Source organism: Nannobrachium achirus (genome assembly GCF_963921795.1).
Source record: "Nannobrachium achirus genome assembly, chromosome: 22".
NCBI lineage: Eukaryota > Metazoa > Chordata > Actinopteri > Myctophiformes > Myctophidae > Nannobrachium > Nannobrachium achirus.
In genome coordinates this window covers 895118-916002 of record NC_137829.1, presented here as the reverse complement: position 1 = coordinate 916002, position 20885 = coordinate 895118, and the positions used below count along the sequence as shown (strand labels likewise).

Below are 20885 nucleotides of genomic sequence, written 5' to 3'. Positions count from 1 at the left end.
GAAAGCTTAGGTCAGAAGGCATTTTGTTGAATCAGCCACAGGTCTTAATGGAAACATGACTTCTTGCCAAGGTGAGTAGATAATGTGAAGAGAAAATGACATTCCCTTGAGATCCTACTTTACTTTTACTGAACCTTACCCTCAACACCTCTGCCAGCTTTTTTGCCCATGGGTCATCCCAGGTTAAAGGGATAGTTCACCCACAATATTGAGACATGGAGACTTGAATTCATGGAAATATTTTTTTTGTCGCATTCCTAAGCCAATAATTTGAGGAGACTCTTTGTGTCTAAGGAACAAAGCAGGCTCTTTGTGTCTCCATAGGGAACAAAGCAGGCTCTTTGTGTCTCCATAGGGAACAAAGCAGGCTCTTTGTGTCTACATAGGGAACCACTTATTGGCTTAGGAAGGTGACAAAAACAAAATAAATATCCCTGAATTCTCCATGGGGTCAATAGAAAAAAAAAAAAAAACTATGCACATCACTTTACACGTTCCACGGCCCCCTTATCACGTCCAGGGACGTGTTAAGTGGTTACTATGGTAACCGGTAGCCACCGCGCTGCAGCGGCCGCGGGTGAGCGGGAATCCCATGATTCCTTGCGGACTTCCGGTTCCCATTGAATGTATACTGTACTGTACATCAGGGTTCCCCAATAGTCTTCCCCAAGGGGCGAATCATGTCTAGGGTACCAAGCAGAGGGCCACAACATTGAATCATGTCTAGGGTACCAAGCCAAGGGCCACAACATTGAATCATGTCTAGGGTACCAAGCCAAGGGCCACAACATTGAATCATGTCTAGGGTACCAAGCAGAGGGCCACAACATTGAATCATGTCTAGGGTACCAAGCAGAGGGCCACAACATTGAATCATGTCTAGGGTACCAAGCCGAGGGCCACAGCATTGAATCATGTCTAGGGTACCAAGCCGAGGGCCACAGCATTGAATCATGTCTAGGGTACCAAGCCGAGGGCCACAGCATTGAATCATGTCTAGGGTACCAAGCCGAGGGCCACAGCATTGAATCATGTCTAGGGTACCAAGCCGAGGGCCACAACATTGCAGGGGGCGACGGTGGCGTTCCCGCTACTCCAGTGAGTTATATCCAAAACCGTTGAATTTATCATTTTTAAAATGATTTAAACTAGTGAAAACAGCCGATCTACAAGCACACAACGCCTCGCGGTGCGAGGCGTTGTGTGCTTGTAAATCTGCTGTTTTCACTACTTTTGTGCGACGGCCTTCTATGATTTGCGAAAGAACGTACAAATTTGGAGATACGAGATTTCGACCCGACAACGACGATATACTAGTGTTGCTGCTGCTCTTATACAGTACCACCATTATTACTGGGGTTGGTGTGGGCCATGCAGACAGTAGCCCCCCGCGGGCCGCAAATGGCCGCCTATTGGGGAACCCTGCTGTACATCGTGGCTGCAGAAACATGGATACATCTCCACTTCTTTTTATATCCCACATAACATATCAGCACCACAGAGATATTTATTATTGCATTTTCTTTTTTTAATTAAAAAAAAAAGATTAACTGTAAATGTGTTACATTGACTTCTATCGAAACATTTTCCATGTTCTCTGTCTCTCAGCACAGGTAACATTATAGGCACACAACAATGCACACATCATCATCATCTTTGTTTCTACTAAACTGCTGTTTTTATTTTTATTTTATTTATTTATGCCAAAATACTAATCCCAGAAGAGAGAGGGGGAGAACATAAAAACCAAGAGTTAACCTCTTTTTAGCAAAACGGCATTAAAATCTCACGCTGTGCAGAGCAGCAGCAGACGAGCAAATAAACCTGCGTTCAGAAGCTCCTCATCCGTTCCTGTGCCAAGGTCCCTCAGGTCTGCCCCCAATGGGTCTTCTGTGGTTATTACAAAAAAAAACACATACAAACTGGCCCAAACCGCCACGGTAGCCCCTTGTAGAGTTTTAGAAACACTGCCTATTAGAGACCAATGGCTCTCAACCTCTTCTGGGGTCAGTGGCCCCACTTCGCCGAGGGCCCACATTTTCAAATGTCTTGATCAATAGCATATCAATCAATCGGGTGCGTTTTAGGGGCTTGGATCAATACGGAACCAACGTAGTACACCTTTAAAGTACTTATTTAGCGGTATCGCAATGAAGGTTTTAAAAGAAAAACAAATGCAATGAATTATTTCTTTTTTGGGGGAAGGGGCCAAGGGGGGCCCCCTTGCAATATCCTTAAGGCCCACCACCAGGGGGCCCCTGGCCCACCGGTTGAGAACCATTCCTCTACACCAGTCACCCAGATAAACAAGATGTTTATCCTCTACACCAGTCACCCAGATAAACAAGATGTTTAGGATGACTTAGAAATCAACAGTACAAAACCCTCTACGAAAAAAAGAAACAACATCCAGATAAAGAATATCGTATTAAATATACTTCAAAATATAGCACTCGTTTCTAATGATCAACATTGGCGCTTGTGTCATTGTGTATGTACTGTCTATATATATATATAACCAAAATATTATGCCATGAGCATACTGGACCATAAAGCCGTGATTTGGTCGATTTCTCCTGCAGACCTCTCATTAATCTGTGGCCGTACACACTCAGAAGTTTTCAGGCATTCCCCCAAGATACACACTGCGTTTATTATAGGCCCAGAGTGGGTCATATGCACTACCAAAAAAAAAGGGTAAAAACAGATATTTCAGCAACACAGCAAGAAGATCTACCGTAGGATAATATCATGAACCCAGCGTCCATGCCAGGGCTAAAGCTTGCAGCCTATATGTACAGCTTATGGTACAGTGAGGAGGACCGATGTGTGCACGAGCACGTCTAACACAAGAGGACCGCCTCAAAACTCTCCTGACGATTGTGTGAGTCTGGTTACTACCATTTTACCCCCCCCCCCCCCCCCCCCCCCCGGGTCGGTCAGTGAAAAGCACTACTTTCAGACAATGAGCGCATTTCCCTTTTGCACCACTTATTAAAAAAAAAAAAAAAAAAAAAAGTAAGTGTTTCACTTGAGAACCCGTTGAAAACGCTCTAATCTGTGAAAGTCGTTATAGGAGGGCTTGGGAAGCCCAGGATTCTTTTCTCCCATTTCCCAGTGGTAAGTTGGGAAGTTCCCCTGTGATAGAAATGTCTCCAACCTGTCTTTTGCACTAACCGTGACGAAGTCCTTTATTACATGAAAAAAGGGAGGGGGGTGGGTCTCTTGTATTCATGGAGACATACGTAGACAATGTTACAGATATAAATCACTCTTGCAGAAGAAAGATGGCCAGGATGCAGTTGGATATGAATTAACCCATTTAGGGCCTAGAATTACTGAATGCTTTAACCAGTGAAAAATAGCAGATATACAAGCTCACAGCACGGCGAGCTTGTAGATCTGCTATTTTTGAAAAAGTCGTGAAAATGTGTGCAAATCTTTGAACATATGTATTTTCGAAGCGAACGTTTGTAACTCAAATTTAGCTTCTGGGGGGGGGGGGGGGGGGGGGGGGGGGGTCCCCTGGAACTAAATACTTTGAGACGCGGGTCCTTGGCCAAATAAATATCATTTTGGGGGTCCTTCACATGAAAAGCTTTGAGAACCACTGACATACCGTAGTCTCTCAACTAGAACAGACTAACTGAGCTCTGGTTAAGTGAAAAGGACCTTTTCTTTGACAATGGCTGGCCAGATTGCTGACATAGAAACATAGGTTTTTCAAAAAATCTTAGAAGGATTCAAAAGACACTTACAGAATCGCGTCAAAGTTCTAATTTTCAAGATTTTTCAAAAATAGCAGATCTACAAGCTCGCAGCGCGGCATTGTATATCTGCTATTTTACAATAGTTAAAGCATTAAAATGATACGCAATAATGTGTACCCGTTCTAAATGTTAATCAGAAATAAAGCTCAGAGATGGTTTATACATAATGTGTATGCGCCTTAGATCTGTTGAAAATGTTAAATTGATCACGCACATGTGGTGCTGTCAAAAAGTTGCAACCACAGGTTGATTAGTTCCCTGATTCAAATAGGTTTGTCTTTTTGGCATGGTAACATATCGATGACGGTAACTCAACGCGTTACATTACCTCTATTGCTTCTTGAATTACAATCCAAGAAGTCCATTGTGTACAGAGTGACGTAATGATGCAGCCCACAGAAACACGGGGTCTGCTAAATGGCACATACTGGAGGAGTTCGGGATACAAAACAAACAAACAAGAAAAGGTTGAACAACGACTTGGCAAATTAAACCTGACAAGTACTGGAGCTTCCGTTGAATCGCTCTGTGGAAAAACGTGGGACGTCCCAAAAGCAAAGCGCTGAAACACTGAGAACAATAGCGAATACATTACATTACAATCCAATACATTTTCAGATCGACCACTTTTTGTTTGTGTGTGTGTGAGAACACGCCCTGGTGAAGAGAAGTGCAGTCGTTACGTTTTAGTTCTTCGGAGATAAAGAAAACAAAAACAAAGATACAGACTCTGTCAGGCCCATCTCTTAAAAAAGCAATCTGGTCATCTTAATTCTCTAGCGTCCCTAAAGACGAGTCTGCAGACCTGTGAACGATGGTTCAGTGGTTCAGGCATAACAACCGTCATCATTTAGCTAGAGATCCCCTTTGTACTTGAACCCCAAGAGGACCAAAGTTTTCTTTTCTTCAGTTTCTCCCACCCAGTTTTACAAAAACACACACACACACACATACACACCAGTACAACGTCTGGAATGGCCAACGACTTGTGGCACGTGACCCCCCCCCGCCCCCTGGAGTAGGGGAGGGGGGGTATTCTCCAATACCTGCAAATAGGCAGTGCTGGTTGGTGTACAACACAGAAAATGGTGTCTTGGTATTTTCCGACCGCGAGAGAACGAAAGAAAAGAGAAAATTACAACAAAAAGACAAAACAAAACCCAACAACAAAGCAGAATAATTGCACAGTCATGATTGGGGGAGGGGGGGGGGGGGCTTGGTGTAGGTGCTTTGAGAACGAAGTTCGTGGGATGGGTTGGGAGGTTGAAGGTTCGACTGTCCCTCCAACCAGAACACTCAATAGCGGCGTTGGGATGCGGGGAGGGGGGCGGGGCTTGGCGTTACACGGTGGCGGGCGGCACAGACACCTCCAGCAGACGGTTGTTCTTGCGCTTGCAGGAGACGCTGCTGCCGCCGTTCTTGGGGACGCCCGGGACGAACTTCACGCACACCTTGTCCTGCTTGAACTGCACCAGGAACCTGCGGAGAATCCAGAAGACAAAATGTGGAACGCGGGCGTTGACTTGAGAGAAGACACCGTGAGACCGGACCAGGGGTGGTCAATGTGTCCTTACCGTGTCTGTGGCGAAGACCTACACGTCTGTGACAAATTCTATATCTTGTTTTTACACACCCTTATAATGTCCTTATTAGCCAGGGAAACCTAGCATCGCTCAGTGGTTTAAGGAACTCTCTTTGTGCCTTCCTTTAGAAAGAATCACATACACTCTCAAAAACAAACAAGAACTATTTGAGAAAATATGGGGGAATTTTATTCAGTATGTCAAGGGCAACGATCTTTCTTATGGGTGAGTACGGTAGCTGCTTTCTCTCTGCAGTCACTTGTCCGGCCTTGTGGCATAGGACTCTGGATGTTAATGGTATATGTGCTATTTGTATCATAAATATTCGTGTTAGTGTCAGGTATTTAGTTTTTTTGTATGTTGTATTCTTTTTGTTTTGTCTAAATGTAGCCTTTTATTGTACTGTTTATGTTGTCTTGTATGTCTTAAAAAAGAATGAAAAACAAAATAAACATATTGTTTAAAAAAATAAATAATAATGTCCTTATTATAATCATCATAATCAAGTCCCAATTACTAAATGTCAAGTCTCCACATTTTCTTCACAATGTTTGACACTGATTTACTACGACACTATGGCATATTAGGAGTCCTAGGACTAGGAAAGTGGTTCTCAAATGTTTTATTTTCAACAACCCCCCCACCCCACTCCATAACTCTGAGAGTGTACAAATGGAACCATAAGGACCCGTACGGTAATGGTCATTCAGGGCAAGCTGAATCCAAAAATGTCCACCACAAGCCAGCATGGCGATGAACCCTGGACAGGACTAGTATAGAACAGTGAAGTCATGACGTGACTCGCTCATCCCGTGGTTCCACAGAAGTCATTCTCTATTGGGTCATCTTAAATCGTCTCATATAAACATTGTGGTCCAAAAATAAACAAACAGCCTTTGCGATATTGTCGGCGAGGTGGCTCTGTATGGTTTATGATAGTCAGTCACTCATAAGTGATAAAGCCTGTTTCTAGCGAAAATGTAACTAATTCGGCGACAGTAACATTAGTGTTTTTTCACCAGCAGTTGATTCTTTATATCCATATGAGTCAAACCGCTGAGATAATTTGTTTATAATTGGAACACAGTTCTTATGACGCGATATGAAAAAGGTCTATGGGAATTCAGAATGGGGGAAGAAAACCACGAACCAGGTAGGATGTGTAAATTACGTCACACTTCACTACTCTATAGTAGTCAGGGAATATTATCAGTATACCTGTCAAAGCTGGGAATACATTCCTTACCAAATGATGTCTTCACCAATGTGTTGGTAAAGGTGTCTAGTAACAGCTAGGGTAATTCTGGGTCTCATTCACTTACTATGAATGACTCCCAAAAAATATGCTTTAAGTAGCATGTTATGGGTCGAACTAGGTGTTTTTAATTATTCTGAATCCATTGCAAGCATTTGTTTTGCATGAAAAACATTAATTGGGCTAAAAACAGCCCCAAAAATGATGGTTTAGTGAGGAGTCATCACTTTTCACAGTTGTATGGGGGATTTTTGGCAAAAGGAATGTTTTTCGTGCAAAACAAATGCTTGCAATGAATTCTGAATAATTAAAAACACCTAGTTAGACCCCTCACATCCCACTTAAAGCATATTTTTTGGGAGTAATTTTTTCCCTTATAGTACAGTGTATAGTAAGTGAATGAGACCCAGCATTACCCTAGCTGTCAAAGATTCTCCTAGGGATGTTCAATTTCAATCTTTGTTAGAAATGTTACTACACCTTTACCAACACATTGGATATGTTAGATATGTTAGATATGTTAGATATGTTAGATATGTTAGATATGTTACTACACCTTTACGAACACATTGGATATGTTAGATATGTTAGATATGTTAGATATGTTAGAAATGTTACTACACCTTTACGAACACATTGGATATGTTAGATATGTTAGATATGTTAGATATGTTAGATATGTTAGATATGTTAGAAATGTTACTACACCTTTACGAACACATTGGATATGTTAGATATGTTAGATATGTTAGATATGTTAGAAATGTTACTACACCTTTACGAACACATTGGATATGTTAGATATAAAATACTGGAGAAAGTTTTTTACAAGAGGCTAGATGAGTTTATTTCCAAAAACAAAATATTATGTGAACAACAATACGGTTTTAGGGCTAATAGGACAACAACACACGCATTAATAGATTTTGTGGAAACAGTAACCAAGGCATTAGTAGATAAAGAGTATGCAATTGGAGTATTTCTAGATCTCAGTAAAGCTTTTGATACTGTAAATCATGACTTGTTAATAAAAAAATTAGAGAGGTGTGGAATTAGAGGGGTAGCGCTGGACTGGGTAAGTAGTTATTTGCATAGTAGAAACCAATATGTACAAATAAATGACTGTAAATCGCAGAATTTGACTGTTAAATATGGAGTTCCTCAGGGTTCTGTGTTGGGCCCTTTGCTCTTCATCTTGTACGTTAACGATCTATGTGAGGTTTCGGGACTAATGAAAACAATAGTCTTTGCAGATGATACAAACTTGATCTGTTGCGGAGAAAACTTGGAACAACTTCTGGATACAGTGGAGCAGGAACTGAAGACATTAAAGATTTGGTTTGATTCTAACGAATTAACGCTAAATTTAAGTAAAACAAAGTATATAATATTTGGTAATCGTAGAATAAATAATATTAAAAAACTAACAATAAATGAAATAGAAATTGAAGAAGTAACTGAGGTCAAATTTCTTGGAGTAATTATAGATAATAAAATATGCTGGAAGCCACATATAAATTATATAAAAACTAAAATAGCCAAGTCAATTGCAATATTATACAAGGTTAAAGATTATTTAAATAAAACTGCATTATATCTGTTATATTGTTCCTTTATACTACCATACATAACTTACTGTATGGAGGTGTGGGGAAACACATATATAACAAATACTTACTCAATATTTATACTTCAAAAAAGAGCTATACGAATTATAAATAAAACTAATTATAGAGAACCAACTAATAAACTCTTTATCCAATTAAAAACTCTAAAATTCAAAGATCTGGTTGACCTGAAAACAGCTCATATAATGTACAAAGCAGAAAATAAAACATTGCCGCACAACATCCAAAAGTTGTTCCAAGGGAGGGAGTGTCATTATGATTTGAGAGGTATATGTATGTTTGAACATCCATTTGTGAGGATCAATGCAAAACAACACTGTATATCAGCAAAAGGGGTTATTCTATGGAATAATCTTAGAGACGAACTGAAACAAAGTGTATCATGGAACAGGTTTAAGAAAATGTATAAAATAGACATAATAAATAGATATCAATTAGAATAGAAATGTACAGCAGATCTGGTTCAGATCTGGATTGTTTTGACTAGTAAGCCTGATTGATTGTTTATTGTTTATTTTTGCTTTATTTTTTCTAATTCAAGTGTATAAACACTGGGGCGGAAAACCATAATACTAACAACTGTAAGATATTTATGTTAGAAAATGCAGGGGTAGGACTAGATAAGTTGCACAAACTTCTTCCTACTCCTTTTTCGAATATGGATTATAATTCAAGGAAGATATGAAATTTTGGGTGTTATTCTTTTTTATTTTTTAAAAAATCTAATTCTTCCTTTTATTTTATTTGTCTTTTTGAATATTTTAATTTGTTCGAAATAAATAAATAAATGAAATGAAATAAATGAATGATATGTTAGATATGTTAGATATGTTAGAAATGTTACTACACCTTTACGAACACATTGGATATGTTAGATATGTTAGATATGTTAGATATGTTAGAAATGTTACTACACCTTTACGAACACATTGGATATGTTAGATATGTTAGATATGTTAGATATGTTAGATATGTTAGATATGTTACTACACCTTTACGAACACATTGGATATGTTAGATATGTTAGATATGTTAGATATGTTAGAAATGTTACTACACCTTTACGAACACATTGGATATGTTAGATATGTTAGATATGTTAGATATGTTAGATATGTTAGAAATGTTACTACACCTTTACGAACACATTGGATATGTTAGATATGTTAGATATGTTAGATATGTTAGATATGTTAGAAATGTTACTACACCTTTACGAACACATTGGATATGTTAGATATGTTAGATATGTTAGATATGTTAGATATGTTACTACACCTTTACGAACACATTGGATATGTTAGATATGTTAGATATGTTAGATATGTTAGATATGTTAGATATGTTACTACACCTTTACGAACACATTGGATATGTTAGATATGTTAGATATGTTAGATATGTTAGATATGTTACTACACCTTTACGAACACATTGGATATGTTAGATATGTTAGATATGTTAGATATGTTAGATATGTTAGATATGTTAGAAATGTTACTAGACCTTTACGAACACATTGGTGAAGAAATTGTTTGATAAGGAATTTATTCCCCGGTTTTATTAATATCCCCTGACTAGCAGTAGACCTATAGTACTGATAGTTGGCAACGCCCCATTTTGGGTTGTTTTGGAAATGGTGTGCACGCAGCAGTGTGTGTGTGCGTGCGTGCGTGCGTGCGCGCGCAGTGGGAGGCTGGGCTCTTACTCGTCTGAGATATCTATGTCCAGCTGGTCTGCGGTGGCGGCACCGGTCCGGTGCAGTTTGGTGATGATCTCTATCAGGTGTTCACTGCTGAGAAGGAAGTCTCCTTTAGAGGCCGACGCAGAGCCCTGGGGGGGGGGGGGGGGGAGAGAGAGAGAGAGATAGAGAGAGAGAGAGAGAGAGAGAGAGAGAGAGAGAGAGATAGAGAGAAAGAAAGAAAGAAAGAGCTTTGTTGTGAGCTATTTTCACTACTTCTTGAACATTTGTTTTCTAATTGATGGAATTTCTTAGATTTTTATTAATGGAATGACTTTTTAATCCAACATAATCTTAGCTTTTTGGGTCATTGTTTTTGAAAATGTTTTGAAATAATAATAATTAAAAACTAAAATTTAGGAAACCAAAAATCAAGGGACCCATAAAAATGGGTCCGCGACCCACAAATGGGTCCCGCCCCAGTGCTTGTGAACCAGTGCTATGGGGATGGTGGGGGTCAGGACTCACCTCTTTGAGCTTGAGGGCGAAGAAGCCGTCGCTCTGCGTGCTGACCGAGATGCTGGCCAGGTCGGGCAGAGGGACACTGGACTTCACCTGGCCCGTCTTCTGGTCGGCCAGGACAAAACTGTTCTTGGTCAAGAGGAAGATCCGCGTTGCACCCTGGGGAACCGGCGGAGGGACCGCGTTTAGCAAGGCTGTGATGGTGCATTTATATCGCACGCTTTTATCCAAGGCGCTTTACGCCGTTCTCACACACATTCACACACCGATGGCGGAGGAAGCCATGCAAGGCACCAACCTGCTCATCAGGAGCAACTAGGGGTTCGGTAGTCTCACGTAGCCAGACAACTATTGCACAATCTCAGAATGCAGCAGTATGTAGAGTCTGGAAATACACCTCCCAGAATGCAGCAGTATGTAGAGTCTGGAACTACACCTCCCGAAATCCGAGTAACGGAAGCAGGCAATTTCCGTCCAAATATGTTTTAAAATATGTTTATTTCTTTTTATTTTCATTTCTGCTAAGCAGCAAGCTATGGTAACATGTCATTAGGTCGAAGTTGCGTCGAACACCCTTTGGATCGACCACCAAACTCTAACCCGGTCTTTCCTAAGTGCTTCAAAAACAGTGCTTCCGGTTTCGGACCGGAAAACAGATATCGTCACTGTCTGGCCAAAACCTCTTCCATTTTTGAGGTTTTAGATTTTTTTGGCATAAATCAGGGCTATTGAACACCCTTTACAGCTGAGTGTTGGTTAAAATAATATTGAACCAATGGAAAGTAGTAAAAAGTGCTTGGGACAAAACCTCCTAACTCCAGACTTTCTGACAAACCAGCTAACTCAACCCGATTGGACCTCTCTTTTTTGCACAGATATGTGCTATTGAACACCCTTTACATCTGTGTGTTGGTTAAAATAATATTGTACCAATCAAAAGTAGTAAAAAGTCCTTCTGTCAAAACCTCCTAACTCCACTTGAGCCCATTTTCCAGAAGAGTTAGGAGGTTTCGGCCCGACAGCAGAGATATGCTTTTTTTGGGGGGTGGGACAACATGTTCCTCTGTGCTACTCTCCCCTGCATTCACTTCCTTGTTCGGCAACACTGCAGCCACCGCAGCAACACAAGCATGGATTAAACGGAGATCTTTTGTGTTTGCGAGCGGACCACAGCGTGCATCGTCATGGACGACACGCACACTCCCCCGTTAAAAGGGGCGGACAACCCAGAAAGTCGGACGTGTTTTAATGCCAGTAACTGAGTTAAATTTACAATCTGATAGAAAATGTCTCTTGTACGGTATAACCACTTCACAGTCACACTCATCCTGTACATTGTTGAGTGGAGACCCTATGCTCTATGCTAGTGTATTTCCTTTTTTTTGTCTCTCCTGAAAATAACAGATTACGAGTTTTTAAGCTTGTAGATCTGCCATTTTCTGTTCCGCGCTATGAGCGTGTACATTTTTGAATAGCTAAAGCAGGGGTCTTCAACGTTTTCAGGGCTTAGCTGAGAGAGAGATGAAGCAGGGACCCCCACAACATTTTCAGAGATTCCATATAGTTTCATCGTATGACAGCACGATCAGTGTATTTTGGATTCACGTCAATTTGTGTTTTCAGATATTTAACCACTTGAACCGTCAATACTTAATAAACTTGACCTTTCACTCTGTACTTAGTCTGTTCTTTTCCCCCTCTACACCAAAGCTCTTTTCCAAAAATAGCCCATCTTCTGCGAGGCGTTGTGAGCTTGGTTCAAGTTCTCAGAATGTGGACGCTAGGGTTCAAGTGGTTAATATAAAAAAGGAGGAAAAAAAGTTTTTATCACTCAAAGATAGGACCCTCTGTAGTAACTCTGAGGACCACCCTAGGGGTCCCGGACCCCCTGTTGAAGACCCCTGAGCTAAAGTATAAAACAATGTTTGAAGTGGCACTGATGTTGTCCAGGTGTAATTGGCTTCACATGCAGGTCAGCTCAGATGAGTGCTGGTCATTCTGGTCACCTTGCCGTTGGCTCTGTTGATCTTGTTGACCACGTCGGCCAGCAGGACCTTCTCCTCCACGGCGCTGTTCAGTTTCTGGTACTTGGGGTTCTTGCCCATCTCCAGGTAGTCTCCCTTAAAAGGCTGACACACACTGAGACACACACACACACACACACACACACGCACGCACGCACGCACGCACGCACGCACGCACGCACGCACGCACGCACGCACGCACGCACGCACGCACGCACGCACGCACGCACGCACGCACGCACGCACGCACGCACGCACGCACGCACGCACGCACGCACGCACGCACGCACACACAACCATATTGTCAAGGACTATTTAGGGGGAAGGGAAACACGCGACGCCGGGGAGGCGCCATTGACCGGCCACGATGACAAACTTGCACCGGAAGTGCGATGAAATACATGGCTGTGAATGGAGCCGGCTGGATCAGCTCATGAACAAACACCAATTATGAACGACTGAGACCTTTGTCATAATCGGTTCAGAAATATAAAACTAGTAAGATGCCTCAGGGCGACAAGCGACGTCGCCCTAAAGTGCGAGGTCGCGCCACGTGGACATCAGGGTTGTGGACATCAGGGATCTCCATATATGGACATAAAAGGGATTTGTTCTCCTGCATCACAGGGATCTCCATATCTCCATATATGGGCATAAAAGGGATTTGTTCCCGCTGGCATCACAGGGATCTCTCTAACAGGGCATCATTAATATTGATGACCTCAGGAAACTCCATATATGGGCATAAAAGGGATTATGTTAGTGTGACATCACAGTGAAGCCAGAGAGTGATGTCAGAACGGCAAACCCATTCTGGTAGAGCGGTTACCCTGAAATCACACTGACATCAGACCCTGATGACACATTTTTACGGTCTATGGGTTTGCCCATAGAAAAATGTGTACACGTCTACACGTCTATGGACAAGCTGTGACGTTTCTCATGGTAAACTGCGACCTTCGGTCACAATAAGACATATCACAGGTTGTTTTCTAATCAGTTGCTTTTCGATGTGCACAGCACATAATTTTATTGAGGATCTAAGTAGCGGCATATATATCGTTTCTGTCTCGGAAGTATCGTGAGATTTGTTTTGTAGTGTTTGATCTTAAGTGTTTACCTGCTAGGATAAAGAGCCTTCTTGTCTTTGAAGATCTCACTGGCCTCCAGTTTCTCCTCGTAAACGGCCTTCTTCTCCTCAGTGAACTGGCTCCTGTACTGCTTGCACTGTGCACACCACGCCAACACACGTTTACACAACTAACAGTAATAGTAGTAGAAGGAACTCACACACAATTAAAACTCATTATAAAAGTGCCGCGCTGCAAGCTTGTAGATCTGCCATTTTTGAAAAATCGTGAATTTTTTTCTTTGAATATTTTTGACCCAATTCTACAAATGTCTTCTAAATACTTGTTCTTTTTGAAAAACGCAGGTTTACATGTCAGTGGTTCTCAAACTGTTCCACGTCAAGGACCCTTAGAATTATACGGAATTTGGCCTGGCCGACCCCCATCTCGAAATATCATGCATCAGGGACCCCCCAGAAGCAAATATTTGAGTTACAAATGTTCGCTTTGGAAAAGATATATTCAAAGATTTGCAGAAATTGCAGATCTACAAGATCTACACACTATACAATCTACAAGCTTGCAGCTCGGCACTCTTGCGAGCTTGTAGATTTTATAGAGCTGCTATTTTTAAACCCATTTAGGCCTAGGATTATTGACTGCTTTAACTATTGAAAAATAGCAGATATACAGCTCACAGCTGTATATCTGCTATTTTTCAAAAATAGCAGATCTACAAGCTCGCAGCGCGGCACTCGGTGCCACGCTGTGAGCTTGTAGATCTGCTATTTTTCAATAGTTAAAGCATAAAATAATGATACACAATAACGTGTACCCGTTCTGCATGGGTTAATAGTTAATGTGTTAATGGGACGGACCCTCCAGAGGTGGAACATCCGCCTGAGGTGTGTGTGCGTGGCGTCCAGGAACAGGTAGGGTCTGCTGGGCCACTTCTGGTCCACGGGGGACATGGAGGGCACCGTCTGCTTCAGCCCCAGAAAGTACTTCTGCATCTGCACGTACAAAAGGACAACAACGCACAACATTACCAATGCACGACAGGGACATGCTGGCCCCTGATTCAGCCTGGGAAAAAGAGTTATAGAGTCCCTCATTGCACGCTATAGAGAGAGATCTCTCTCTATAGCGCTGCTGCTACTCAAAAATTTGCCATTTCAGATCATGACAAGTGACAAGCCAGCAGGCCAATTACTGTACATGAGTTATATTTCGTCGTTGTTGGGTGGAAACCTTGTATGTCCAAAACCGTTTGTTTTGTATTTATCATTTTAAAAATGATTTAAACTAGTGAAAACAGCCGATCTACAAGCACACAACGCCTTGCACCGCGAGGCGTTGTGTGCTTGTAGATCTGCTGTTTTCACTACTTTTGTGCGACAGCCTTGTATGATGAAAGCAGGGCTTTGCTTTGCGAAAAAAATTAAAACTTGGAGATACGAGGTTTCTGCCCGACAGTGACGATTTACTTTGTTGGCCGCCCAGCCCCCAAAATGGAACAAAGGCCAACATTTTTATTTATTTTTTTTCCTAATGACCGGCCTGGACCGGCCGGGAATGAACCGGCCGTTCGGGAGTAGTCCCGCTTTTCCCAATGGCCAGCACGTCCCTGATGCACGAGGACCCCGATGGAGAACAAGCCCTTTTCATATCAAGGTCCATTATTTATTCAGCATTTGAGCCATGGAACCACAGTTCGTTGAGAATTAGCCTCCTCCCAAAAAAATATATATATGTTGTTTTCGTGTTTTTTGAGCGGTGCAAACCGCTTCTATAAGTGGCTGTGCGTGTGTCCGTAGCCTTTTTCCTCAGCGTTTTGCCATAGTAAAATGTAGCATCATGTTTGTCTAGTGATGTCATATGTCGCATAGCCTGTACATCCTAGACTTAAATCCTAGTCTGAAGATGTTATGCAAGCACGACCACCGCTCACTTCACATTGAGTGTGATTTTTAAAGATCTATAAGGTTCATTTGGTCACCAACACCCCATCATTTAGCTGGGGACTGGTGGTCCACAGACCACTTTAACAAGCCATAGTGCTTTCTTGGGTTTAAATCCTATTTGTAGACCTTGTATCTGAACAGAAACTGTCCTGTGCTTTTCCTATGCAAACTGTTAAGTATTCATTCAATCAATCAATCAATGACACCATTAAGATCAGACACGTATTGTTTGGCTGCATTTTGCAGTGCATCGCTGCCGCGTGTGTCACAGAAACGGTAGTTGGTTGGCCAATCAGAGGCAGGTGGGAGTGAGTCTTTACGTACGCACCCTCTAAGAACAGCTGAGTCCCGGAAAAGACGCGCTGTGATTGGCCAGTAGTCACTTTCACTGGCAGCGTTCCCGCTGTTTTTTCCCGGACGTCCGGCCTCCAGTTGTTACACGTGGCTCCAATGAACTGCAGTGGCGGATGAGGTATCTAGCTTTTTATATCTATGAATTTCCCTTTAACTCATTTCCTGCTATCCCCGTCGAAACCGGAGATTTCCCGCTGCACCGCGCTGCCATGCCCGTAGATCCCGGAAATTTAATTAGCTTTAATCATTATGAAACGATTAAAAGTATGATCGCTCTTTATAGCCAATTTGGACTCTTTAGGCCCGCCTCCTAACTGTATCCGGCCGTATTTCCCGTTTTGACCGGATCTAGGTTTCCGTATCCGGTCTAAGGATGCGTCATCATAGCTCCGCCTCCGATCCCATAGCTTTGCATTGTAAACAAGGAAGCTGCCTGGACGGGCATAACATGGTCTTTTTTTCACGCAGATTTTTTTATTTTGAAGCTGTTTGATTCTTTTACCCACCTGGCGTATGATCTGCGCACATATCGTCTGCTATGTGCGTATTGTACTCATTTTGATGTTTGTCACAATAATTAACAGTTTTTTATAATCCAATCCCTTCTTACTTACAATTCTCTGAATGGTGAAGTCGTAGATCTTCTTGCCAGCGTTGGCCCTGAAGAACTTCCTATATTCCCGGCGGACCTGTTCATACCAACGACAAATACAACACGGTGTCAAGTAGCTGTTGTTGCCGGGGCGATTAATTGGACTTGGAACGGGCGCAGACACAGTCAGACAGACCGGCTGACGACAGCCTCACAGACAAGCAGGACACTAAGAACAACAGACGTGTGGGTTAGTGACAGACATTGAACATGTGTTCTGACGGAGGACAGGGCAGTGCAGAGAGCACTGAGGGGGCAGGTGCTCAAACCCCGCGAAGGGGCACATCCATGTGCGCCGCTGCTGTGCACGTCAGCGTTTTTTGGGGTTTTCTTTTCGTGTGGGTCCCTCGTGCCATTTCACACCAGCAATGTAGTACACTGAATCTCTTATACTGATGGAGCAGGATGTTCCACAAAAAAGCTTGGACAGTAAAATAAGCAAGACGTTCTCATTACCATGTAAGAATGAAAATAATTAACACCAACAATTAGGGGCACTTTGAGGCAAAAGGGCAGGCTTTCTTCCCACTCAGATACAACAGGATTGCCTCCATGAATGAATGAATTTAGTGGCCCAAACTTCAAGGACATAATAATAGGGCAATGTGGCAAAATGACCTTTCATGCTAGAACACTTAAGGTACAAACAGGTGCACTGGGAGAGAAAGAAAGGTGCATTATGTTCTGTGTTCTGTTCAATTCAAACACGATGAGCGGATTAGGGGCACAGTCGTACCTCTAGGATATTACGTTCATAACGTTCATAAAAATAAAGAGTAAAACAATACACGTAAAAGCACAGTAGACCTAGAACCAACATTAAGGTACAGTAGGACATTCACAGTGCAGACATCTACAACAAAAACAAACAGGGTTACTGTAAAGTTGTTAGTGTCAGCATGCGTGGACGAGAAAGATGGCGAGAGAGAGAGAGAGCAGAACACAAAGCCTCTGCCATATCAATCAGGGTCAGTAGCTTTAGGCTGTACTGCTGACAAGGCTGTGGCCTTCAGGAACCCAGGAGAGAGTAGAAGAAATAAAGAAAAAAACATCTGTCACTCAATTATAACTAGTCAGCTTATCTAAAGCGTGGGAGATTTGCAGGGCGAGGTTTAAACCATTTATTTAGGCCTAGAATTATTGAATGCTTTAACCAGTGAAAAATAGCAGATATACAAGCTCGTATATCTGCTATATAGCTCGAGCTCGATATACAAGCTCGAGCTTGTATATCTGCTATTTTTGAAAAAGTCGTGAAAATGTGTGCAAATCTTTGAATATATGTATTTTCAAAGCGAACGTTTTGTATCTCAAATGTTGCTTCAGGGGGGTCCCTGGAACTAAATATTTTGAGATGGGGGTTCGTGGCCAAATAAATATCATTTTGGGGGTCCTTCACATGAAAAGGTTTGAGAACCACTGACATAGTAGTCTCTCAAGAACAGACTAACTGAGCTCTATTTAAGTGAAAAGGACCTTTTCTTTGACGATGGCTGGCCAGATTGCTGACATAGAAACATAGGTTTTTCAAAAAATCTTAGAAGGATTCAAAAGACACTTATAGAATCGGGTCCAAATTCTAATTTTCACGACTTTTCAAAAATAGCAGATCTACAAGCTTGCAGCGCGGCACTCGGTGCCGCGCTGTGAGCTTGTATATCTGCTATTTGTCAATAGTTAAAGCATAAAATAATGATACACAATATAGTGTACCCGTTCTAAATGGGTTAACTTAGAATATGGGCAGGGGAAATAGTGCGGTCTACCTCGCCCTCCTACACCCATTTACATCCTGTTCTGCACACGTTGTGACATCCCGTGCATGCGGGCAGAAGGAAGGCTGGACGGAGGTTGTGCTGATTTACAGGTCAACGACTAAGCAAACAAACCTGACTTGGACGGAAAGGCACCAAACATCCAGAGGATAAACACTACTTCATAGCCCGGGGTACCCCAGGGATCTATACTTGGTTGCTGTTGTTGTTGCTTTTTGCCTCCAATTCTCTTCATCAAATACATTGCCAATCCTGTAGATCAGGCCTGGAATTTTGTCATTTAAGGGTAAAGGCCACTTGGCCTTTGGTGTTGTCCATTTTCGGAGGGCACAAAGGCCAAATGCCATTATTTAAGATGTAATATGTTTGACTATCTGCAGTGAAATGAATAATGGTATTTACAATGTGATCCATGCGCAGCCCTGCACCAATCAAAATTACTGGATTGGTTCAAAACGGGGACTTATAGGGGAGTTAAGAATTCAGAATCTCAAAAACAACACTAGTGTCACTGTCTTCATGTTAAGAAAGAGACACTGGTGTCTACATATTGACAAGAAGGAGACAGAGGAGGACGCTGGGCTTGATGGGTTAAGGCCCATGCTGGATATGACATTGAAACGAAGGCACTCTGTGGGGGGTGGAGTGGGTGGAGGAGGACAGTGAGGAGGGGGTAATGGGTTGGTGGTGGTGGTGGTAGGTGGGGTGAGGTGAGGTGGTCCGGCACAGGGGGTCTGGAAGGTACCTTGAGTCCCTGCCAGTAGGCCCAAATTACGGCGACCGCGTGCTTGCGCCTGGCTTCCTCCTTCAGCCGCTTCAGTTCCCTGCGAGCCTGTCGGGGGAGGCGGGGGGGGAGGCAGGGGGGGGGGGGGGGAGGCAGGGAGAGAGTGAGCAGGACCCCAGGGAGGGAGGGAGTTGGGGAAATGAAGTCTGTCTTGTTTTGAGCGGCGGTGAACACACACACACACACACACACACACACACACACACACAGACACACACACACACACACGCGCGCGCATAGTGCACACAAACGCCGCCAAGAAAAAAGTAAAGTTCCTGGTCCAATATCTTGCAAGGGAGAAGAAGACTAAAGACATGAATGATGACAGGCAGACTGAACACACTGCTGGGGTCACATGATGTTGTTCCGTGCAGCATCTGTGTGAGTGAAACACGCCCTTTCATTGGATGCTCAAACATCTGTTTGAGTGAGACAAGACCTTTCATTGGATGCTCAAACATCTGTGTGAGTGAAACACGCCCTTTCATTGGATGCTCAAACATCTGTTTGAGTGAGACAAGACCTTTCATTGGATGCTCAAACATCTGTGTGAGTGAAACACGCCCTTTCATTGGATGCTCAAACATCTGTGTGAGTGAAACACGCCCTTTCATTGGATGCTCAAACATCTGCGTGAGTGAAACATGACTTTTCATTGGATGCTCAAACATCTGTGTGAGTGAAACATGACTTTTCATTGGATGTTCAATGAACAAACACTGAGGAGGAACCGAGGTTCGCTCAAAAAGAGCCCGCACAACACTTCACTTCACTGTTAAAAAAAAGTATATCGTCGTTGTCGGGTGAAAACCTTGTATGTCCAAAACCGTTCGTTTTGCATTTATCATTTTAAAAATGATTTAAACTAGTGAAAACAGCCGATCTACAAGCACACGCCGCCTCGCACGGCTTGTAGATCGGCTGTTTTCACTACTTTTGTGCGACTGCCTTGTATGATGAAGCAGGGCTTTACTTTGCGAAAGAACGTACACATTTGAAACTTGGAGATACGAGGTTTCCACCCCGACAACGACGATATATATACACACACACACAAAATATTAAAAGTTTTAGTTCAATTCAGCAAGCAAGCTGTAATGTAAACATGCATTAAACACTGAAAGGGTCACAGGCGTGCATAGAGCAGGCAGCATGCGTTGCGGAGGCTGAGGTATGAAGTAAAAAAAAACTAAAACACTGCACACGCTTAAAACCCAATCAACCCATTCATTATTTTATACTTTAGCTATTGAAAAATAGCAGATCCTCAAGCTCACAGTGCGGCACTGAGTGCAGCACTGCTAGCATGTAGATCTGCTATTTTTGAAAAACTTGGATTTTTTGGGGGGCAAATCTTTATTATATTGAATAATATGTATATATGTCCTTGACGCGTGATTATGGATCCCACTGGGAAAGATGGATGGAAACGGCATAGATCGCTCGTTTTTAGTTATTGTCCACGACATTGCAAGCGGCGCGAAGGCCAGCGGACCTTGGTCCTGCTCTTCGCGCCCGAGCGCCGCAGGCGCGAGTGCCCGCGAAGCCGTCGTGAATGCAATCGTTATATTTATGCCCAGGCCGTAAGGCCTGGGCAAGCGCACGATAAACGCCATGATAATTCGCCATGATAATTCCAGGTCTTAAAGGGTTAAAAAACAAACACCGTACACGCTAAAAAACGGGCTGTGAGCGAGCCAGAGAGGACCCAGGGATGTTTTATTTGGTGTGTGACTGGATGTTGGATGGGCAGAGGGGCACTGTCCACTGAGATACTCATCTAGAACAGGGGTCTTCAACAGGGGGTCCAGGACCCCTAGGGG

At 42.7% G+C, this 20885-nt stretch overlaps 1 protein-coding gene across 1 annotated transcript in view; it reads right to left on the bottom strand.

Moving 5' to 3' along the window:
• Positions 1-1512: 1512 nt before the first annotated feature.
• Positions 1513-20885, bottom strand: part of myo1b (myosin IB) — a 171322-nt gene continuing 151949 nt past the window's right edge. Inside the window, exons 23-30 of the mRNA XM_080753508.1 lie at positions 19024-19110; positions 16466-16540; positions 14412-14546; positions 13584-13690; positions 12446-12578; positions 10446-10598; positions 9945-10069; positions 1513-5249 (exon numbers count right to left, since the gene is read on the bottom strand). Of these exons, the coding sequence (XP_080609634.1) occupies positions 5111-5249; positions 9945-10069; positions 10446-10598; positions 12446-12578; positions 13584-13690; positions 14412-14546; positions 16466-16540; positions 19024-19110 (954 nt within the window). The 3' untranslated portion in view covers positions 1513-5110. The remainder of the gene's footprint in view (positions 5250-9944; positions 10070-10445; positions 10599-12445; positions 12579-13583; positions 13691-14411; positions 14547-16465; positions 16541-19023; positions 19111-20885) is intronic.